Source organism: Ipomoea triloba, chromosome 9 (assembly GCF_003576645.1).
Source record: "Ipomoea triloba cultivar NCNSP0323 chromosome 9, ASM357664v1".
Taxonomy (NCBI): Eukaryota; Viridiplantae; Streptophyta; class Magnoliopsida; order Solanales; family Convolvulaceae; genus Ipomoea; species Ipomoea triloba.
Window position 1 is genome coordinate 22,228,234 of NC_044924.1, and position 24,444 is coordinate 22,252,677.

The 24,444-nt window shown below is 36.4% G+C and overlaps 2 protein-coding genes across 3 annotated transcripts; one reads left to right on the forward strand and one right to left on the reverse strand.

The window, feature by feature from the left end:
* Positions 1 to 4,221: 4,221 nt before the first annotated feature.
* LOC116029931 (UDP-glucuronate 4-epimerase 3-like) lies at positions 4,222 to 6,391 on the forward strand. The gene is made up of 2 exons (XM_031271984.1): positions 4,222 to 6,022; positions 6,146 to 6,391. Exon 1 carries the CDS (start codon positions 4,663 to 4,665, stop codon positions 5,959 to 5,961), a length of 1,299 nt encoding a protein of 432 aa, XP_031127844.1. The 5' UTR covers positions 4,222 to 4,662; the 3' UTR covers positions 5,962 to 6,022; positions 6,146 to 6,391.
* Positions 6,392 to 7,409: 1,018 nt separating this feature from the next.
* LOC116029934 (tRNA 2'-phosphotransferase 1-like) lies at positions 7,410 to 11,608 on the reverse strand. 2 transcript variants are annotated; one of them, XM_031271990.1, is made up of 9 exons: positions 11,319 to 11,608; positions 10,673 to 10,975; positions 10,463 to 10,567; positions 9,539 to 9,686; positions 9,064 to 9,153; positions 8,593 to 8,647; positions 8,370 to 8,492; positions 7,860 to 7,916; positions 7,410 to 7,764 (listed from the first exon to the last, which is right to left on the reverse strand). In XM_031271990.1, exons 2-9 carry the CDS (start codon positions 10,864 to 10,866, stop codon positions 7,631 to 7,633), a joined length of 906 nt encoding a protein of 301 aa, XP_031127850.1. In that variant the 5' UTR covers positions 10,867 to 10,975; positions 11,319 to 11,608; the 3' UTR covers positions 7,410 to 7,630. The 2 variants fall into 2 exon arrangements, with proteins under 2 accessions (XP_031127850.1, XP_031127848.1); XM_031271988.1 differs by having other exon boundaries at positions 10,463 to 10,570.
* Positions 11,609 to 24,444: the final 12,836 nt, after the last annotated feature.

Consider the following 24,444-nt stretch of genomic DNA (forward strand, 5'->3'; position numbering starts at 1 on the left):
GTTTGGCGACCTATCTTTAGTAAGGACCTTTAGTTTTTTTTTATTAGAATAGGGGTCGCGAGAGAGTAGAGCGTACTACCCTGCCATAGTCACGAGTCTGTTTATAGTCGCGACTGTTGTCATAGTCAACAAGGTTTAAACTTTCAAGAAAAAACTTCGAATTGGGAGGGCAATCCCCCTGGTGAACTGACCGTACCCCAAACCAACACAGGTGAACAAATAGAGTAAACTAGGGCGCTTGAGAGAACCATGTCGAAGGAGCTTGGCAAAATGACCCCGTAACTTTGGGAGAAGGGGTTCCCTCCAATCTTTTGCTTAGGAAAGCAGCACATAGCAAGGGTGGCGATTGTTTATTAAAAACACGGGACTCCGCTAAGTGGTAACACAATGTATAGAGTCTGACACATGCCCGGTGCTCGAAGCTCGGAAGGAGAAATGTTATAAGCTTTGAATGGAAGCCTCGGTAAATGGCGGTAGTAACTCTAACAGTCCTAAGGTAGCGAAATTCATTGTCGCATAAGTAGTGACCTATATGAATGGTGTAACGACTGCCCCGTTGTCTCCCACATAGACCCGATGAAATTGAATTCTCCGTGAAGATGCGGACCAATCCTGATATATCACTGTTTTGTCTAAGGATGCCTAACCGCCGCACCGATCATTCGGGAGAGGCGGGACACTGCGAGGTGGGTAGTTTATATGGGGTAGATGCCTCTTAAAGAGTAACGGAGGTGTGCGAAGGTAGGCTCAAGCTAAGATTCTGCTCGTGAGCATAATGGTATAAGTCTACCAAACTGTGAGACTGGCTAGTTGACGAAAGTCGGCCAGAGTGATCCAGGAGTCCCGTGTGGAAGGGCTCTCGCTCAACGAATCAAAGGTACGCTGAGGATAACAATCTGATGACTCCCAACAGTTTTTAGCGACGGAGTCGTTTGGCACCTCGATGCCAGCTCATCACATCCTGGGTTGAAGAAGGTCCCAAGGGTTCGGTTGTTCACTGATTCAAGTGGTACACGAGTTGGGTTTAGAATGTCGTGACACAATTCGATTCCTATCTACCGTTGGTGTTAAAGGGAGAACTGCGATGAGCTAACCCTAGTACGAGATGACTAGGTTGGGCCAACTTATGGTGTACCGATTGTTATGCCAATAACAACGTCTGGTAGCTAAGTTGGTAAAGAAGAACTGCTGTGCCGTGGGAAATCCTTCTCTATACAAGTTCTCGGACAAGGTTTTTAAACAGAACTTCGATAGGCGAGAGGTGTAAGCACCGCGAGGTGTGAAGCGATCTCGTACTAAACAAAATGACTTTCACTCTCTCCATAACAAAAATGAAAGAAAGTAAACATATTCTTGCAATTACAGTCAGCCTTGCTACCTCTTTAGTTTCGTTGCAGCGTCCAGCTTACGGACATAACATGTGAGCTTACGTAACTATCCGATGGAAGAATATGTAAGAAACATGTGAGTTTACGTCAGACCAAGAAAACTCATGCAACAAGCAACGGAACAAGCATTGATCAGCCCTTTACTCTATTCCTTCCTTCGTCAAGAATAGCCGACCGGAAGCTCAGTTCGCTTTATTAGGGGGAAACAACTCATTTATGGTTCTAGAAAAATACTAGTAAGTAAAAGGAAGGATCAAGAACGTTCTATCTTTCAAAAAAAAATTATGGGTTCGGCTTGACCTTAACAACGCAAATTTTCTCTATTTGTTCATGAGTTTTCTCATTTTCATCCCATTATGGTTGTGTGGACCACGGTCCAAAATAAAATCGCTGAATTTTATGAGTTAGAATAATGTAAATTATAAGTTAGAATAATGTACATTATGTGTTAGAATAATGAAATTTTTAGGGTAAGAATGTTGTGTTAGAATAATGTATTTTATGTGTTAGAATAATAAAAATTTTGAGATAAGATAATGTACATTATGTGTTAAAATAACCTACATTAGGAATTAGTGCAAACAGCTGTCAACTATTGACATTTGTGACTTTGAAACAAATATTTGTGATGCTTAGTAGATGGAGTCATACAGTCCAGTCATACAATGCACCTACCAACTTGGGACATAAAATGTCGCATGAAAGGGTCCTCCTTGAGAAAGAGAAAGATGTTTTTGCCTTGCTCCCAAACTCCGTTTACTCAATTCCACAAACAAAATGTGACTCTCACATGGCTTTGTTTCCTTTAATGCTCTTTGCATTAACTCTTACCTCCATTCAATGCTTCTCCCAACAAGTTTGAATCCCCAACTCGATAGAGTATTTAGGAAGATATAAATCACAGTAACGTAATAACTCAGTAGACAGGGTGCACATAAGAATCTGTCAACTTTGGGCATAATCTCTACAAGTCTACACTGTTGCTATTGAGGTTTGAGTCTTAATCTCTTTTTTTAAATATTACCTATTAACCAATGAATTAAGCTTGTGCGAACATCCTTAGATAATAGTACTTGGCCTACTTGCATACCTGCCACCATGCTATGTAACATTTAATGTCTTTCATATAATAATTAATATAAATGCAAACCAAATTGTGCATTTATCATTATTATACGCTAATTTATATTTGAGTGATCCTAGGGATATATTTCATAAAAATTTGATTTCAAAAATACTCCAACCCCCAAAAATTTCCTATTCTCAGCTCCTTTAAAACACATGGCCTGGATTTCTTTATTTTAAATTTAATAAAAAGTATTCAATAAAATCCTTTGACTGGCTTCTACTTAAAGGATAATCACGTACTCATGTACCAAGAAAAGGGCAATGCTATTCATTTGTTATTACTGTTTAAAAAATATATTATAATACAAGAAAAATTGCATTTTTTTTCTTAGTAGAGTTGAATTTTCTTTTTTAACAAAATAAACTTATTTTTACTTTGCTTTACAAGAAAAACTTACAGCTACTATTCAAGAATATACACTAGATAAATCTCGTGCTGTGACCGTAATAGGCATAGGTGATAATACCACAATGAAGTAAACCAATTTAAGTTATCCATAACTGATCGACTCAAATTAAAGAGGCCAATAGGCCACTTCCATTGAGAGTCGAATTTGTAACCTTAAGATTACTAAGTCAAAAGTCTGACCAATTTGGTTGTCCAAAAAATAAACTAATTTGATATTTGAGGACACATAAAATAATATGGAAATATGTTTTGACTCGGTTATTTTATTTTAAAACTTAGGTGATCCTAACTTCGCAAGACTAATCCTAAGCCCACAGGACCTGCCCCTAGAGCCACTGTGGAAGTAAATAACGATTCATGCAATTCGCTCACCGCCATATCCTAGTCTTCATGTGCACACAAGGGATCCAATCTAAATCTTCCAGCACCAGTGAGCTTTTTTCCCCTACATGTTTGCAATGGGATTCGAACCCTCGCAGTGTGTCTTATAGTCAGGACCTTTAAATCAAACGACGAACTAACTACGCTAAGTCTCAGGAGCAAAATATGAATGTCTGAGACTCTAAGCTGTGAGACTCAAAGTCGTAACCTTTAGTATACTCTCTTCGTCCCATTTTATGTGTCTGGTTCGGTTAACGAGGCTTGATTGAAGATGTTTTTAATCCAATTTTTCATAATATTAGGTTTAGTATTAATATACAAAATTTATATATTTAGAAACTACACTAATAGTACTATTAAACATACACACACACACACACACAAAAACCAAATTTAAAAATAAGTAAAAATACTAACGATAATAATAAAGAAGAAATAGTTGGTTTGACCAATGAATAGTAAGTAGGACAAATAAAATGGAATAGAGTGAGTAACATACAAGCTCGTCATCAAAGAGGTACCCATAGCCTCTATTCAATGGTGTGCACTATGTAAACCTCATCTTGTGATGCTAGCCGGCATAGGATCACAAGAAAGTAAACCAGCTTAGGTTACAAATAGCTGACCGACTCAAACTAAAAAAAGGTACACTAGCTTAGGTTACACATATTTGATCGACTCAAACTAAAGAAGTTAATAGGCCACTTCCGTTGGGAGTCAAACATGTAATCTTATGGTTACCAAGTCAACAGTCTAACTAACTTGGTTATCAAAAAATAAACTAATTTGATATTTGAGGCCATAAAATAATATTTTGGAAATCTGTTTTGACTCAATTCTTAATCTTTGTACATGTTGATATTATTGTTATTTTGTTAAAAAAATTCCAAATTCTTCAAACTAGTTTCTCCCACCCATTAGTCCACTCCTCAAATCTCTCTCTCCCACTCCCTTCTTTTTCTCCCCAATCACCCATTCCTTCCCTTTGTGTTTTAGTCTGTAGAACCAAAAGAAAGAAAACCCCACAAAGCAAAAACCACCACCGAATTCCACCAACAACAACCGTTAACCAGTCCCTCCAAGAAACCAGAAGATTCCCACAAATAAAGCACCCAAAAGTTTCATACACCCTCCTCTAGCCCCCATCATTGCTTCCATTTCCTCATCTCCATCAACCATTCATTCATGGAAATCACAAGAATATAAGAAAAAGATAGGATTTTTTGGGTGTCTTTTGTTTCTTTTACCTATCCCCCTTGCCCTAGTTTGCCCAGAAATTTCAGGGAAAGTTTTTAGATTGAGAGAAAGGGCAGAAGTGGGCGTTACCCAAATCTCAAAGATTGCGAATAATTATATATGATGTCCCAGATGAAGCACATTGACAACATTCCATCAACCCCTGGGAAGTTCAAGTACAATAGGTCTAGGCTCCATTCTTCCGTGGCCAAGCTCACTTTCTGGTCCTTTGTTTTTCTGGGGTTGATTTATTTTTTCTTCTTCAGATCACCTTCTTCTTCTTCTTCTTCTTCTTCTTCAGATCTCTCTAGGAGGTCTCTGAGGACCAGCTCCTACAGCGGCCCAGCTTGGGAGAAGAGGGTTAGGTCCTCTGCAAAGGTTAGGTCAAGAAATGGCATCTCTGTTTTGCTTACTGGGGCTGCTGGCTTCGTTGGCACCCACGTCTCAGCTGCCCTCAAGAGACGCGGAGATGGCGTCTTGGGCCTTGATAATTTCAACGATTACTATGACCCTTCATTGAAAAGAGCCCGCCAAGCCCTTCTAGAGCGCACAGGGGTGTACATTGTGGAAGCCGACATTAACGATGTGGAGCTTTTGAAGAAGCTTTTCGAGATTGTTCAGTTCACCCACGTAATGCATTTGGCCGCTCAAGCTGGGGTGCGGTATGCTATGGAAAATCCCGGCTCCTATGTACATAGCAACATTGCAGGATTTGTTAGTCTTCTTGAGGTTTGCAAGGGTGTTAATCCCCAGCCGGCTATAGTCTGGGCTTCTTCTAGTTCTGTTTATGGGTTGAACACTAAGGTCCCATTCTCAGAGGAGGATAGGACAGACCAGCCTGCTAGTCTCTATGCTGCTACTAAGAAAGCTGGGGAGGAAATTGCCCATACTTATAACCATATCTATGGCCTTTCCTTAACTGGATTAAGGTTTTTCACTGTTTATGGACCCTGGGGGAGACCAGACATGGCTTACTTCTTTTTCACTAGGGATATCTTGAAAGGGAAGTCAATTCCCATATTTGAGGCCCCGGATCACGGGACTGTTGCAAGGGATTTCACCTACATTGATGACATAGTGAAGGGGTGTTTGGGGGCATTGGATACTGCTGAGAAGAGTACTGGTAGTGGTGGGAAGAAGAAGGGGCCTGCTCAGTTGCGGGTGTTTAATCTGGGGAATAAGTCCCCCGTGCCCGTTTCTGATCTTGTGAGCATTCTTGAGAGGTTGCTAAAGGTGAAGGCGAAGAGGCAAATAATGAAGCTTCCAAGAAACGGGGATGTGCAGTATACACACGCGAATATCAGCTATGCACAGAGGGAGTTTGGGTATGAGCCTACTACCGATTTGCAGACAGGTTTAAAGAAATTCGTTCGGTGGTACCTTAGTTACTATGGCGATGGAAAGAAGAGCGACCAGTGATACATACATACATATATACATACATACATTCGTGCCATTCTTCGTTGATTGTGTGTGTGTGGTAGGACAAGATTCAATTTTTGCTCATTTAATTTTCATTCTTATTATTGTTTTTAGCCTATTCGATTTCCATTTCATTGCTCCTATATCTTGTTTTTGTTTATCTTAATCACGCCTGCCATAGAAGGAGTGCTTCAATTCTCACCATGAAGAAACTTATGTTTGCTGGGGGGGCATCTCATCTGTTTATCAAATGTCAAATGGAACCAGGGACCAAGTTTTAGTACTCTGTGAGTGTAAGTGTTGTAGCTTAATTCATTGTACAATTATTTTTTTTTTACTCAGGCCAGTTGCTGATTAAAACATGTGTAATCATTGTCAAACTCAAATAAAGAGGCATATTATATAGTACAATAATTTTCGGCTTTCACATGAATTGTTTTGATTGCTATTCTTAGCATGGAGTGCATCTTTTGTTCTTATGCTTGTAATCCACCTTTTCTGTACCATGATATTTGTTATTCCACCTTATTATTGCCAAAACTACTTTATCTTTCTGATATATGAACCTATCTGGTCAATCTCAGTAGATGTGCAAGAATTTATGGATTTGGTAACCAAAGATTAATTTGATTTCCTACTGTTTCTGCTAAAGTTGATTGTTTTGGAATGAATGTGACTATTTTAGGAGAGAATCTTAGATGGAATTCGATCCGAAGTGTAACTGAAGTTTGCAGAAACAGAAAGGAGTATAAGCACATATCATTTTTTTTCACTATAACCATTTTGTTTGTGCCTATAATAGTTCTTTTTTCTTTTTGTAAGTATTTATTAAACTTTAGCTTTTGGTAGAATGTAAAAATAAATATCAAGAGATGGAGTAAATCTGATTTGTATATGGCTGAAATTAAGATTGGCTTCTGAAAAATGTCCTGATGTTTTAAGTTTTGAGGTTTTTTCTCCAAGATATTGTGTAGTATTTTGACTTCCTAATTCAGTTTTGTGATTATATGGATCTGGTATATCATGTCACCCTGATTGGGTAGCTTCCCTAATATAGGGTTTCTGAGACTGGATGAATGTTTACTCATTTTTTCTTTTCTGTGAGAGAGGTAATAAGAAAAACGCGCAGTCACTATCTGAAGATGTGCATTGGGTAAAACACACCTCTGCTGAGCTTAGCGACAACAAGGATGTACGCTAGTAAATCCCACATTATGACATTAGCCAACAAAGGACAACAAGTAAACTAACTTAAGTTGTCTATAGTTGATCGGCTTAAACCAATAAAGCTGAAATTTGAACTCATTACCTTGTGATTACAAGTTTGTATCTTTAACTATCTTGGTTGGGATTATCCCCGATGAATGTTTATTTTGTTTGTTGATTACCCATAGATTAGTTTTTTACATTATGTAGTTAATCCTTTGTTGTCTTGAAAATGCCAGTTACCAAACTCTACATTTCTTCTATATGGTTTATGTAATTGGTCTAAAGCAGTATACAAGGCAGGCTTTTTATACAAGTATGACAAACATCATTGTTGAGAACAGATGTCAAAGACCTTTTACTATAGTTGTCTAAACTTGTGACTCTTGATTGAATGTCTCAACTTCAATAAACAGTAAAAGATAAAAAGTCAAACTTAAAAAAGAAGAGGAATCCAAGGTTAATCAACTGGAAATGAGATCGATTTTCTATCTGGCCATGATTCTACTTTCTTGAAGTACTTCACCGGCACTACACCATCAAAACCCTCTGTCAATATGACCTTATTATCAGAGATGTAAAGCTTCATTCCTTCTGAAGTAAGAGAAATCATAACAAGGTATTAGATTCATAGGATTGCCAAGTGGTCCAACCTTAATTGCGTAGTTAGTAGTAATACAAAATTTTACCTTGTAGAGCTTTTTTGACATCCAGAAAGATTAGGATATTGACATCTCGCCTCATTCCTGCAAGAATAAGAAACATGGCCCTCATCATTGAGAATATAGTCACACCTAATTTAACACCATTAAGGTAGCTGCCACCTAGAAGTCAAGAAAGATGGCCCTTAAGAAAAGTACATATTAGAAAACATTAGGACAGAAGTGTATATAGGTGGGTGGTCACAATTTAATGAATTGCTAAGGCAAACTTCAAATCAAGGCTTCTTATAACCATTCACCAAAGTACTGTCTTCTTTACTAAAAAATTTTCAGCCTGTATCATGAACATGATTTTTTAAACACTCATGATTCTTTACAAGTTAATATATGTTCTATACTTTCTCAATCTTTTTCAGCCCAAAGAATCAATGCCCCCATCACCTGTATCATGAACATGATTTAAACCCTTAAAGTTTTATTATCAATTGAAGTTATCAGTTGCAACCCCATACACTCTTAAAAATCCTATCATCTTACCACTAATTACTTCACCATCTGTTGGTATGCCACATGAGAAGTGAACATGTAACCTTTTCATGCGTTTGAGGCCTTGCTCCAAAATCAGTTCCAAATTCTTCTTGTAGGTCCCATGCACGCACACTGCATCATACACACAAACAACCATAATAAAAATGGACTACTACACAGCATAAGAGTGTGAAGCTTCCTAAATCCTAGCACATTGCAAACATATCTTTACCTGGAACTTCTTCAGCTGAAAGGATTGGTTTCAACAAGCTTTCTGTTTCAACCGTCTATTACATGTCAATCCAGCAGAGGAGAAGGGTAACTCAATCTTGCATAAAACATTAATTTAAATGCACACCAGAGGGAATAAGAATTTAAAATTGCATATACCCATAATTACTGACACCACCATCATGGCATCATTGTGTTATAATTCGTTGGAGTAAAAAAGATACTGTGAACTTATGAAGTAGAATGGGAATGCAATGGCAAACAATTTCCCAACATGTTGAAAACTGGAATAAATGTTTCAAACATTGCCAATGTGTTGGCAATATCCAATGATACCTTTAAGGCTATGATTTTTTTTTTTTTAATTATTGACCATTTTCTGGTAGAGGAAATAGGTCCAGGAGAATGAAGACAGCTTGTTCTATCAGAAACTACTATATAAATAATACTACTCTTTTGACAGATGGATTACCGTTACTGTGTGCCCTTGGTTTGCACGTACCCAAAGCTCTCCGTTTTCCTCCAACAAGCTAAACCTTTGCTTGTTGTCCTTCCTGACTGCCTAAAACATACAAAGAGCAAAAAGAAGTTTCAATTATTTTGCAAAAATTAAAGCCACCACCAACAAGCAATTTATGAGGCTCTGAACAAAATATTTCATAGTAAATGAGACAAAGGAGAAAAAAAAAAAGTACAATTATGAAATTTTTTGTGCTAGAATTGCAATAGTGTTATATTTTCAATAAAACTGTCAACTACTTAGTCACACATCATTGCTAGTAAATGAAAAAGAATAGAATTTTTCAAAATGTAAAAATGGATTAGAGTCCGTGATAGAAGTTATTGACACAAAAAAAAACAAGCAAATTAATCTTTGCATATCACTCCATGGGTTTATACAAAAACACTAGACAACAATAAATGGAGAAACTGATTCTAGAACTAACCTCTTTGATATCGTCAACTGTGTGCAACCTCAATGGTATATTCGCAAAAGTTTTTAAATCTAGTTTCAATAGATCTTGGACCTTGACAAATCCATCACTCCTCATATTCAAATTTAGCTCGGAAGTCATATGACGCAAAATTCTTGTTCTGAGGTAATTGCCAACAAACAAACAAATTAAGATGTTGGCAACCTGCTTGTGTTAATTAGCAAGTACTTAGGTGCTTAAGTGCAAAGAAAAGAGAATGTGTTCAAACATAGTGGTCCTTTACAGATTATCCACTTCCAATCGTTGGAATCCAAGCAAACACAACCTTGACAAAGATTATGAATGTAAAGCATTTTAGACAGAACCTGAGAAATTTCAATGCTAGTCTACAAGCAAAGAGTATAATTTTTTAATTTTTCACCTTCCTTCCCCTTGGAAAATGTGGAATACAACTTCTAACTTGTTCCATACCCTAATCCCCTTTAGAAAAGGTTCAAATTTCATGCCAAACAATCAAAAATTGCTTGAGTTAGATCAAGACTAAATCTTTTATGTTTTTTTTGGTTCATTTTTTAAAAACTAATTTCCACTGACTTCTCATTGAAGGCAATGACCAGTTCCAGTGGACAGTTTTAAGAGTAAATCAGTCCTACTATCATTATCATCAGCACTTCAAATACTTTTGCGGAGATATACAAAGGAGTTTTTCGCACTTTTGGTCCCACGAGTATAGTGACACTAACAATGTTTATCTACAACTTTCAAAACGTATTTCTTTGCGCAAATGGTCCTTCCTGTGAAATCTTGACAATTTTTCACCGGAAAATTTCCCTTCATAGGGCGAAAAGTTGTGGATAGTGCCACAATACTCATAGCACCAAAAGTGCAAAAAACTACTAATATACATAGCATGCAAAAGGTAAGAATAGAGCATACAATAATCGACCAAGAGCATCAATTTTATCTTTTCCAGAGCCACCACCTCCACCTCTCGACCTTTCCCTCTTATCCTTTGTATCCAATCCTCTTCCTCTACCACCGCTGCTGTAAATTCATATAATAAAATAATAATAATAATAATAATAATAATAATAATAACAGAAAAAACAATGCGTTGCATTTACATAAAATTGTCATTGAAGTTACCTGCGATTTGAATGTGCAAAAGCAGAGAAAGAAGAAGAGGGTGAATTTTTGTATGAATCCATTGAAGTTGATGCACGAAAGGCAGATAGCAGAGAGGATGGTGTAGAGGAAGCGCAAGGAAATTGGGGAAGAGCAACGAGGCAGCTTCGAAGAATTCGAAATCCAGTGTTGTTCAGTAAAGAAGCGGCCAACATAAGGGAACCTGAGGATGCTGGGTTATGGCGGTAAAGCAATCTCTCTATACAATAAAGCCATGAAGCATTTTCCAGCCCATACAAAGTGATGTCGTTTTGGGCCCTATATCTGTAGATAACATTTACATATTCTGTATTAAATAGTCCACACATTTACATACTATTACCAAATCCTAACAAAGAAACAATCAATCATCAGCTATTGTTGTTTTTTCGATATCCCAAAAACGTGATTTATTGTTAAGTAGAAATGCACACAGATCATTCAAATATAAGATATGGCATTTGAAACACTAGCATTTACCTACTAATTTCTGGCATTGGAAAACAAATTTGCTAATTTCTGACATTGGAAAACAAATTTGCTGAACTGGGAGAAGAATACATAGATGAAGGGAGAAAAGAGCGATGGAACGGAAATTGAAAGGTGAAACCCAAACCCTAACACGTACCTTACAATAAAGCGATCGATGGGTTGCTTCACAGGTATGCTGAGAGATGTTATTCGAACTTGAAGGCGCTGAGGGTAGAGAACCTAAGGCGCCTAGGGCGAAGAATCGGAACCGGACAAGCTGCGAGATAGAGACAGACGTTGTGAGCGCCGAGCCAGAGTGTTGGAGCCGCCGAAGGAGGAGAAGCGGTGACGCCGAGGCTGCAAGACAGCGACGATGAGAGAAGTGAGAGGCTGAGAGAGACGGTGATGGCGGGGGTTAGGTTGTTCTGGGTGTGTTTTGTGTGTATAAAAATTTGTTTTAAAAAATAGGATAAATTATGTTGGTTCTGGGAGTATTTAGTAATAATTTGTGTTTAAATTATTTTTTGAACCATCTTTAAAGGTTTAAATTTAAATAAATATATGAGAATTTAATTATTTGTAATATTTTAGAATAATTTGATTTTATTCGAATTTATTATTTATTGTTCTTAAAGGTGTACAAGTTTTAGTGAAAAATTAGTCTATTGACGAAAATGTTAAACGAATTAACCAAAATGTTAACTAAAATTTTATATACATATATATATATATATATATATATATATATATATATATATATATATACTAGTTTTATACGCGCATTGCGCGAATGGGTTAGTGCCTAATATTTATATTTAAATAAATATTTGAAAGTATATCAATGCAAGATTATATAGGAGAAGTTTATACATGGGTAGTTGAATGTCGAATTTTTTTATTTAAATATCTAACTCAAAGTATATGAATCCAAGATAATATAGAAAATTCATTATAATTATTACTAAAATAAATGTTTGCAACTGATGGTGTAAATGTAAACGATGGTACGGATTTACACCACGTGTGTTGTTTGATTGTGTATGATGTAGTGTATGGAGTGTGTATGCTTGGGGAGGAAAGCTATGGTTTCCTCCCTGGAGAAGAAGAGCCAGAAGAAAGAGAGTGAGGGATGGACATGATGAAAGGATCAAAGAGATCCATGCATTTCAGGATGCCAATACAATGGAAGGTCAGGTCCTTTATATAGAAATAGGACCTGACCCTTCAGGAATATAATATTACATTTGACCCTTAACAATTTCTAAGCGACACCCAACCTTTTAAGGGTATAACAATACACGGACTATACATTACATTTCTACAGTAGTCCCTGGGGTATTTACCCATCACAAGTCCCCCACTTCTTGAATCTGCGAGAGTCGTCAGGTTCGAGAAGTAAAATGTGCTCCGGGCGGCCAACTTGTTACAAGCAAAGTCTCCCGGTCTGAATGCCTTAATAGTCTGTGATGAACCCCTCAAGTCTGAGTTGAGCATGAGGGCGTGATTTACGCTGGTTGCCTCGTTAAAAACCTTAGACTAAGAAAAAACCCTATGGGAAAAAACCTAGCTAAGGGAAAAAGAGTACAACAAAAAAGGCGTAATCATTTAAAGACTATAAAAGGGGCTGTATTGGTTTTATGCAGCTTGATTAGCTTTTCTAGGTTGAATCTCGAGTAATTCTTCATATCCATTGTCCAGTGAGCTTTTCAGAACTTCATTTTCACGGGTATGGAGTAAATAGCTTCCTGCAAAAAGTTGAGATAAAAAATGCAAATATGCATGCAGGTCAAACAAAAAAAACCCAAACGAAAAATTCGTGCAGGTTGAACAAAACCCCAAACGAAAGTTTCGTGCAGGTTGAACAAAACCCCAAACGAAGATTCGTGCAGGTCGGATGCAACCCCAAACGAAGACTCGTGCAGGTCGAACGCAACCCCAAACGAAGACTCGTGCAGGTCGAACGCACCCCAAACGAAGACTCGTGCAGGTACGCAACCCCAAACGAAGACTCGTGCAGGTCGAACGCACCCCAAACGAAGACTCGTGCAGGTTGAACAAACCCCAAACGAAGACTCGTGCAGGTTGAACACAATCCCAAACGAAAATTCGTGCAGNAAAGTATATCAATGCAAGATTATATAGGAGAAGTTTATACATGGGTAATTGAATGTCGAATTTTTTTATTTAAATATCTAACTCAAAGTATATGAATCCAAGATAATATAGAAAATTCATTATAATTATTACTAAAATAAATGTTTGCAACTGATGGTGTAAATGTAAACGATGGTACGGATTTACACCACGTGTGTTGTTTGATTGTGTATGATGTAGTGTATGGAGTGTGTATGCTTGGGGAGGAAAGCTATGGTTTCCTCCCTGGAGAAGAAGAGCCAGAAGAAAGAGAGTGAGGGATGGACATGATGAAAGGATCAAAGAGATCCATGCATTTCAGGATGCCAATACAATGGAAGGTCAGGTCCTTTATATAGAAATAGGACCTGACCCTTCAGGAATATAATATTACATTTGACCCTTAACAATTTCTAAGCGACACCCAACCTTTTAAGGGTATAACAATACACGGACTATACATTACATTTCTACAGTAGTCCCTGGGGTATTTACCCATCACAAGTCCCCCACTTCTTGAATCTGCGAGAGTCGTCAGGTTCGAGAAGTAAAATGTGCTCCGGGCGGCCAACTTGTTACAAGCAAAGTCTCCCGGTCTGAATGCCTTAATAGTCTGTGATGAACCCCTCAAGTCTGAGTTGAGCATGAGGGCGTGATTTACGCTGGTTGCCTCGTTAAAAACCTTAGACTAAGAAAAAACCCTATGGGAAAAAACCTAGCTAAGGGAAAAAGAGTACAACAAAAAAGGCGTAATCATTTAAAGACTATAAAAGGGGCTGTATTGGTTTTATGCAGCTTGATTAGCTTTTCTAGGTTGAATCTCGAGTAATTCTTCATATCCATTGTCCAGTGAGCTTTTCAGAACTTCATTTTCACGGGTATGGAGTAAATAGCTTCCTGCAAAAAGTTGAGATAAAAAATGCAAATATGCATGCAGGTCAAACAAAAAAAACCCAAACGAAAAATTTGTGCAGGTTGAACAAAACCCCAAACGAAAGTTTCGTGCAGGTTGAACAAAACCCCAAACGAAGATTCGTGCAGGTCGGATGCAACCCCAAACGAAGACTCGTGCAGGTCGAACGCAACCCCAAACGAAGACTCGTGCAGGTCGAACGCACCCCAAACGAAGACTCGTGCAGGTCGAACGCACCCCAAACGAAGACTCGTGCAGTTTGAACAAACCCCAAACGAAGACTCGTGCAGGTTGAACACAATCCCAAACGAAAATTCGTGCAGGTTGAACAGAACCCCAAACGAAAGTTTCGTGCAGGCTGAACAAACCCCAAACGAAAGTTTCGTGCAGTTTTTTTTTCTTTTTTTTTTCTTTTTAATACAATGGCCCTATAGAATTTGCAACGGCTACAATTTTCAATCTCTAGACAAATCTAGGAACATTGTAGTTTTATTTCCGAGCAGCATGTTGAAGAAGCTGGCCTCCTGAATAATTGCTGGAGCATCTTCAATTTCTCAAGCAACATATGCTACTAGGTTCTTGTAAATACTCCACAGCATTCTGATCAATCTGATAGAGAACCTGTGAACTTAAAAATTCTAAAAATATTGTTAATGATTAACATAATCATTCAAATAAACATAATCAATTATATAATTATATTATAACCTATAAAATATTATAATATATATATATATATATATATATTTTACTTAAAAAAGTAACGTGGGGGACAAAGTCCCCCACTTTATGCAAAGTAGCAGCAGCTTTTGGCTGTTGCTACTTTTGCCCCTTTTTTTTTTTTAATATATATAAAAATGCAATGTGGGGGACAAAGTCCCCCACTTTATGAAAATCACATGGGGTAGCCGTGCTACCCCATAGGCCCATACATTTTTTTTTTTACATTATAATAATAATAATACATAATAATATTATATGGATTAAGAAGAAGAAAGAAGAAACCAGCTTCATCATCTTCTTCTTCGCTGTCTTCTTTGCCGGAGAGAAAGAGACGTCACCGACGACCGCATCTCTTTCCGGCGGTTTGTTGGATCGGGTGTTCCTTGAGCCAACGTATTTTCTGAGCTTGGAGGCGACATTCGCGACGGGTGGTGGTGACCATGAGCAAGTGAGAGAGAGACGACAGTGGAGACGGAAGCTTTGCTGGTGGCATGGCGGCATGGTGGAGCACTTCTATGGCAGTCGCGGTGGTTGTGGCGTGCGTCTCCAACGTTAATCAGTTGTTGTTATGAAAGTGAGTTGCCATTTTCCTCCACCATTTTTTTTTTTTAATTTCCGCCNGCAACCCCAAACGAAGACTCGTGCAGGTCGAACGCACCCCAAACGAAGACTCGTGCAGGTACGCAACCCCAAACGAAGACTCGTGCAGGTCGAACGCACCCCAAACGAAGACTCGTGCAGGTCGAACGCACCCCAAACGAAGACTCGTGCAGTTTGAACAAACCCCAAACGAAGACTCGTGCAGGTTGAACACAATCCCAAACGAAAATTCGTGCAGGTTGAACAGAACCCCAAACGAAAGTTTCGTGCAGGCTGAACAAACCCCAAACGAAAGTTTCGTGCAGTTTTTTTTTCTTTTTTTTTTCTTTTTAATACAATGGCCCTATAGAATTTGCAACGGCTACAATTTTCAATCTCTAGACAAATCTAGGAACATTGTAGTTTTATTTCCGAGCAGCATGTTGAAGAAGCTGGCCTCCTGAATAATTGCTGGAGCATCTTCAATTTCTCAAGCAACATATGCTACTAGGTTCTTGTAAATACTCCACAGCATTCTGATCAATCTGATAGAGAACCTGTGAACTTAAAAATTCTAAAAATATTGTTAATGATTAACATAATCATTCAAATAAACATAATCAATTATATAATTATATTATAACCTATAAAATATTATAATATATATATATATATATATATATTTTACTTAAAAAAGTAACGTGGGGGACAAAGTCCCCCACTTTATGCAAAGTAGCAGCAGCTTTTGGCTGTTGCTACTTTTGCCCCTTTTTTTTTTTTAATATATATAAAAATGCAATGTGGGGGACAAAGTCCCCCACTTTATGAAAATCACATGGGGTAGCCGTGCTACCCCATAGGCCCATACATTTTTTTTTTTACATTATAATAATAATAATACATAATAATATTATATGGATTAAGAAGAAGAAAGAAGAAACCAGCTTCATCATCTTCTTCTTCGCTGTCTTCTTTGCCGGAGAGAAAGAGACGTCACCGACGACCGCATCTCTTTCCGGCGGTTTGTTGGATCGGGTGTTCCTTGAGCCAACGTATTTTCTGAGCTTGGAGGCGACATTCGCGACGGGTGGTGGTGACCATGAGCAAGTGAGAGAGAGACGACAGTGGAGACGGAAGCTTTGCTGGTGGCATGGCGGCATGGTGGAGCACTTCTATGGCAGTCGCGGTGGTTGTGGCGTGCGTCTCCAACGTTAATCAGTTGTTGTTATGAAAGTGAGTTGCCATTTTCCTCCACCATTTTTTTTTTTTAATTTCCGCCACCTTTTTTTTTTTTTTTATCTTTTGTTTTTGTCACTCTCTCTTTCCTCCCACCATTTTTTTTTATTATCCCCAGTAAATGCTTCTACCATTTCCTCCTTGCTTTTTGACTTTTTGCCACCAATTCTTTTGTCTTCTTTTTATTTCTTTATTTTTCCACTTCTGACAACAACATTTCCCCCCATTCTATTGCTTCTTTTTGACCGACACCCCCCATAATTTTCTCCTTTTTTTTTTTTTTACATGTTCCACTACCAGGGAAAACAATAAAAAAGGATTATAGATCCTGGTGGTTTGGAGCAATGTTCGAGAGGGTGGCGGTTTGGAGCAATGGCCGAGAGGGTGGCGAAGGTGGCCGGAGGAAATGAGCTTGCCAACGAAATCCAAATCCGGCAACGGCTACCGGAGTTCTACTGATGCTATGGTGGTGATAGCTGCGCGAAGGATGACGGCGGAAGCTATGGTGACTTCGGCATTTTGCTCCAGCGAGGGAGGGAGAGAGAGACATCGTGGCTGCGGTGGAGGGGGCCGTGGTGATGGAGCGGCGGCATCATGGAGCTCTCCAGTGGTGGCAGCAACGACTCCGGCCGGGTAGAAATCGGCGCAGTTGTCAGCGACTCCGGTGGAACTGGTCGATGAAGTTATTGTTAATGGTGATGAGGATGGTGAATACCATCCGGTTGATTAGAGGAACACGGCATTTTGTCGCATTCCCACAGACGGCGCCAATGATGGTGTAAATGTAAACGGGGGTACGGATTTACACCACGTGTGTTTGATTGTGTATGATGTAGTGTATGGAGTAAAGGGGAAAGGAAGCCATGGCTTCTTCCTGGAGAAGAATAGCCAAGAAGAAAGAGAGTGAGGGATGGACATGATGAAAGGATCAAAGAGATCCATGCATTTCAGGATGCCAATACAATGGAAGGTCAGGTCCTTTATATAGAAATAGGACCTGACCCTTCAGGAATATAATATTACATTTGACCCTTAACAATTTCTAAGCGACACCCAACCTTTTAAGGGTATAACAATACACGGACTATACATTACATTTCTACAGTAGTCCCTGGGGGTATTTACCCATCAGCAACCTTGTTGATAGGGATTATACCCCGAGTATACGGTCCTGTGTACTCTATACGTATGTTCAGTATATTATACGGGTACTAGCCTATAAAAAGGGCCCTAGCCCTTTAGGTGGAGGACTTTTGGCCATTTCTCTCCTTCTCTCTAAAAACACTCTAAGAAGCGTAGCTCTCTCTTCTCTCTAGAGGACTCGAGATTAATAAAGACAGGAGATGGTTTAACCTAAATTCTGGCATTTTACTTCATACTTTACGCATATGGGTATACACATGCGTGGCAATTTATTCCATATCACTTGTAAAATCGATAGTCTAAAAATGATAGTCTAAATAAATACTACTTTTAATTTAAATTTTTCTAAGTATTCTTAATTCTCTTTTGAGTAACATTGTCATTGTCTTCATCTTTACTATTTGTTCTCTTCCTTTTTGTTGGTAGTGTGTTATTTGCAATTCGGTTATTGTTGGTAGCATAGATGACAACGTCATGCAATGAGATTATGATATAGGAGCTATGGACTTTCCTTTAGATGTTCTGCTTGGAGTTCATTTGGTTTAACCATTATTGTTGAATGAGTTATTCTGGATAAAGAAATCCCTAGTTTAAGAAAAAAGATTAAATAAATTAATAAAAATTTGAAAATTTAAAATATTATGTATTCTAAAGATATTAAAATGTAGTTTTTCGCTTCAATTTGCTGTGTAATAGGTTATTTGAGTACTTTCATTGTCAACAAATCCCCCAAGTAGTTAATATGATTGGTTTCAAACTATTCTTTTTTATTTTTTTCAAGGTATTAAAGAAATACATATGTATCATTTTTTGGTGTAACTATTAATTTATTTAATTGAATAAGAGTAAAATAGAGTGATTCCGCTTCAATTTGTTGGGTTATTATTTGAGTACTCTTTTTGTCAACCAATCCCCAAGTAGTTAATATAATTAGCTTCAAATTATTTTAAATTTTTTTTCGTTGTATTAATAAAATACTCGGTAAATAAATATATAACATTATTTTGTACTATAACTTTGATATTTAATTACAAGATATTGTAAAAATAAGATAATGGACAATGTAATGAATATCAATTGATAAATTTGAATGTAAAGAATCTTTGCATGAGAGAAAATAAAGACAATATAACTAATGAAATTATTTCTCTTATTTAATTTAATTTTTTTATAATGAATAATTTTTCAAATAAAGGTATTGTAGACACATAATTCTAAATTAAAGAAATACATATGCATCATTTTTTGTTGTAGCTACTAATTTATTTAATTTAATAAGAGTAAAATAGAGTGGGAAACTTAATTATATCAAATTTGATTGAGATGGGGTTCGAACCTAAGACATTTCTTATAGAAATTAATGGGTAACTTAAAAGTTAACGGAATATTAACGGAGAAGAGAATATTTAACGGAAAACTTAATGGATAATCATAAAAGTAAGGTTAAATTAGGTAATCTCTATTAATAATATTAATCTGAATTATCTTAACCATCTATTCGATTAAATAATTTATCTGAACCATCTATTCGATTAAATAATTAATCTGAACCATCCATTTGATTAAATAATTTGACCGCCATTTTTTCTACCTATTTTAGGCATAACTCTGCTCTTATTAGTATAGTAGATAGTAAATATATATATATAATTAAATATGAATATGAATATGATATTTGAACTTTATAATTTGTGATTTTATATTTGTAGTGTTGTGTTTGTATATTTTCTTATAAATTATTATTATTATATATATTATTTTAATTAAATTTATTATTATAGCTATTATTTTAAACATATATACACACGCACTCAAGTATATAAGAATATACCTTTAATATCTATATTAATAATTATTAAATATCAAATCAACATAATTATTAAATTACAAGATTATATATATATATATATGTGTGTGTGTGTGTGTGTGTGTGTGTGTGTGAAAATGAATAAACTCATATCACATTTTTATATAAAAATTTTAATATTGTATAATTTAATATTTTAAATTTCTAGTATGTGTATCACATAAGTGTCATACTAATAATTATAATATTTGAACATATTTTGAATGTGTTAACAATAAAAATAGAATAAATTTTTTAATTTTTTGTATATATTTATATCTAAAGTAATATCCAAATAATTATAAACTAAACTTATAGCTTAAAAATGTTATTTTGTAGATCATTTTGATACCACATATTCACATAATAATCATTGATGTTTTTGTATATAAGAAACTTTAATGTTTCTTACAACATCCAATTTCATTAAATGGTTGCAAAAGGACATGAGTACATACTATTCTAATTTTGAAATTTCAAGTTGAAATTTTGGAACATCATTTATATTTTTCAAATGGAAAAAATAAAGAATCCTTTATTTGTTGTATATAGTTTGATTTGCTAATTTGTTGTATATAGTTTGAATTATTTAAATATAAAATTTGCAAACTTCATGTGATATCTTCTTTTTTTTTTTAGTATTACCGACTCTGTTACGATGTAATATATGTTCATAACTATCTCATGTGATATCTAATAACACAATGCTTTATAATATATGCTAATAGTATGTAATGTGTTCAATATAACAACCAATTTAGTATTTCTAAAGAAAAATACATTTCAGAATGAATTTCCATGATTAATGTTTGATTTTATCATTTTAAAAGCATTATCAACAATAAAATTACTTAAATTTTATGTCGTACATCCCACGGGGGCAAATACTAGTATATACAATAGAAGAACTGAAGAAGAAGAACGGGAGGGTTTCAAAATTGCAGAGCTTTGCCCTTCAGAGTTTTAAGGCGCTTATTTCCAATATAGCCCTCCAGTTTGCTCTAAATTATATTCTCACAGTGGACGTTATTTGGCAATCAGCAATTTTGACCAGCAGATTATATTAGGGCATAAATTCATTTTTTAAAAATTTGTATTTAAATTCATAATAATATAATTTTTTTCGTGCATCACCCGAGTAAAACACTAGTTATGAGAATAAAATAGTAAAGAATATTTGTTCAAGGACAAATTAATTTTCTAAGCAAAGCCAACCGAGTAAAAAAAAAAGAAAAGAAAACATTCTTTCCACACTACAATTCCCTAACCTATTTCTTCTCTAACAATATTGATTGAAACAAACAAGTATTTTTAATTAATAATATTAATACCCACACCCAAAAGTCAAAAAATAAAATTCCATATGACAAAAAAAACTCTAACAACAGTATAATTCACAACAACTAACACTAGGATGCACCACAACTACAACAACGATGCGCTAGTACTATAACACTAATGCACAAATACTACAACTACAATCCACAACCACCACTGCAATGCACACAAAATTAACCACCGTCATACTAACATAGAATGCACAACATTGTCCCACAGAATGCACACATTTACTATTAACAATGCATAACTTTTACTTTGAGTGCACAAAAGCCTACAACATTTTGTAAGTGCACACTTTAAACCCCTAAACCCTAAACCCCACAAAATTGCCCATCATATACTAACACAAAATGCACAACATTACCTCACAGAATGTACATATTAACTACTAGCAATGCAGAACTTTTACTTTGAAAACACACAAAGGTGTACAATATAATCCAATGATGCATAACATCACACTAGCAGTAATACCTAATCAATGTATAACTCATAGTCTCATGATGCACCAGACTTAGCGCCCCAATACACAACTCAACATCCTACGATGCATCCCATCCTAAATAACATATTTATAAACAAACCTAATCAAAAGCATACACTTACGAACCAAAAAAACATACAGAAAAGAAACATAAAGCCATGTTGAGCAGTCATTACTAGCGCCGAAAAAAACCAAAAGAAGAACGAAGAAAAATGACAAGAAAAATCCTTAAAATGGCCTGAAATCAAGGAACATAGCGTATTTGGAAACTCCATGCAAAGAAAAACTGAACAAAATTATACCCATACCCCCGCCACTTAAATTAAGAAAAAAAAGGTTTAAAAATATAAAATCGTAGTTATCAGATCTTGTCTAATGGATAGCTGGATTAAACCATAGGTTCTCTCCTGGGGACTAGGCGCTCCTAGGCTGAGGCGAATTGCTCCCTAGGCGGCTGTCTAGGTGGCCGACCGCCTAGCTCCTAACTCGGCCGACTCGTCCGAATTCGACCAAGTTAACTTGTCCAACTCAGGAGAGTTAGCCAAGCTAACTCAAACGAGTCGGTCTTGTTAATTTTTTTTAATTAGATTTATATATATTTAAATTTATTTAATATAAATAAGAGAAGTAATATATATATATATGACATACACCCACACACATGCACTTTTTTTTCTTAATATGTCGCCGCCTAGGCGCTAGGCGTTAGTCTACCGTCCGACTAGCGCCTACTGCAACCATATGTGTGTGTGTGTGTGTGTGTATGTGTGTGTGTGTATGTATGTATGTATGTCTGTATGTATGTATGCATTCAGTTTTGGAAATAGGTCTAATAAAGATAAAAGTCTAAGAGAGAAGTCTTAGAGATGAAAAGTTAAAGACTTATAAGAAAGTGATTACATGCCTAAAGATGTCAGATGATCTAGTTTTATTCCCTCACTTTCCTCAATCCTCCTTCCAACAATCTATAACTCTAATACAAGCATGTGATTGTTGATCTTGCCTAGAAAATTTTGAAGATAAGATTTCAGGCATGAAAATTAGTTTTCTCGTTGCACTGACAATGTCGAATTGAGATTTTGAATTTGCTGATGGGAGAATGACATAAATAATTTATTGGCCTGTCATTTATAGTGTATAAGTAAATTTTCCATGTGAATGTTTGCATGATGTACTTGGTATGCTATTTACATGTTGAATCATTGAATTATGTTGGTGATATGAATAACAAATGTTTTACTATGGGGCATGTCTTTACTCTTAGTGGTGGTTCTATTCTTTGGAGGTTGTCAGTCCAGTCCGTTATAGCTTCGTCTACAACTAAGGCAGAATACGTGGATGTGACTGAGGTAGATAAAGAGGTTTTGTGGCTTTCATGTTTAATTAAGGAATTTGAGTATTGAGTAATGTGGAGTTTAGTTACATTGTGAGGTTAGCTACAGAACTTACAAGCATTGTTTATTTCGTCGCGACAATATTTAATTTTTTAAATGAAGTTTATTTTCGCCACAGAATGAGACGACGAAATCAATTCTGTCGCCAAATATGTTGATACAATGGCGATAGAAAATGTGAAACCCTACATATTTGTTGTGATATGGCAATGGAATTGGCAACAGAAATTAATTATGTTGCGATGTTTGGTGCAAAGAGAGATTTGACATTTGAGGTTGCCGATTGATAAGTGCCAAAGATGCTTCCTTCCATGGGGTATTTGAGAGACATAGTGTGCTATAAATGGAATCCTTTGAGCCTATTACATGCTTAGAATAACTTATTTTGATAAAAGATAGGAACAAGGACTAATTTTGGTTGCATTTGTGGAGAATAGCAAAAGCTGTAATTTTCAGAGCACTTCGGCGACAGTTCGATAATTTGAGCATATCTTGAGCTAGAAGTGTCCAAATAAGGTGATTCAAGTGGCTTTGGAATGGAAACTTAATGGGTTACAACTTTGATGAAGATCAAAAAGGCAAATTCGGATTGTGCTCCGTCCACGAAGCTGTCTACGTTCGTGGATGGGTTGTGGACAGGAAACAAAAAGTCCCACGAACCTGTCCACGAAAGTGGACCACTCGTGGACGGGAATCTAGGTAGAAAATCAACATTTTAAACAAAGGCTTCTGGCAGGATTGACTATCTACTTTTCTTTTCATCTTTCCAAGAGCTTTTAGATTAGGTTTTTTCTCTCTCTAGACTAGATTCAACTAGCTACACTCCAATTTGTGTATTTGAAGATTGCAATTGTGAATTCAAGTTTGGTATTCATCTTCTACCTCATCTCCATTCCATTTTCATACTTGCTAGATTTGATTTCTTGCAATTGCTATACAATTACATGGTGAATTGTAGCTAGAATCCCTAGGAGTTGGATTTGATGATCTAGAAATTATGCATGTGAAGATGCAGTTTTGTGGGTAGTGGTTGAATCGTCAAAAGATATGTGTGTGTCAAAACGGAAAGTCAATGACTCCCCGAGTGTCGGTCTCGAAGGAAGGACGTGGAGGTGTGTCAAGTGTTTGAGTGTTCACGTGATTGAGTCATGCAATAGATTTGAGAGTGGTGAATGACGATTTGTGAGTGAAAGGATTCATAAGGTTTGTGAGAGGAAAAGGGGGTAAAGTAAATAAGATTGAAATGTATGTAAAGAGGTAGGGATTGGATAGTGCTCGTCTATGTTGCATCCTAGTGTGTCTAAGGTATTGGATAAACAAGACAAAGATGTTGGCTATTCAAGAGTGTGTGTTCTTAGTCCTTTTCCACCTTTGTGTACTAAGGCTTCTTGGACTTAGGAATGCCTTCAAGCATCCAAAGTTCTAAGAGACATTTTCTCAAACACTTTAGCTACACACTTTCCTACTATTCTTAAAAAGTCTATAGGATCT

What these genes read in the sequence shown, in the direction of transcription:
- LOC116029931 (XM_031271984.1), top strand. Translation starts at nt 4,663, where the DNA reads ATGATGTCCCAGATGAAGCACATTGACAACATTCCATCAACCCCTGGG.
- LOC116029934 (XM_031271988.1), bottom strand. Translation starts at nt 10,866, where the DNA reads ATGTTGGCCGCTTCTTTACTGAACAACACTGGATTTCGAATTCTTCGA. An exon ending in CAGTTGACGATATCAAAGAG is followed by an intron (nt 9,154 to 9,538) that starts GTTAGTTCTAGA and finishes TGTATGTTTTAG; the next exon opens with GCAGTCAGGAAGGACAACAA. An exon ending in AGATGGTGAAGTAATTAGTG is followed by an intron (nt 7,917 to 8,369) that starts GTAAGATGATAG and finishes TTATTCTTGCAG; the next exon opens with GAATGAGGCGAGATGTCAAT.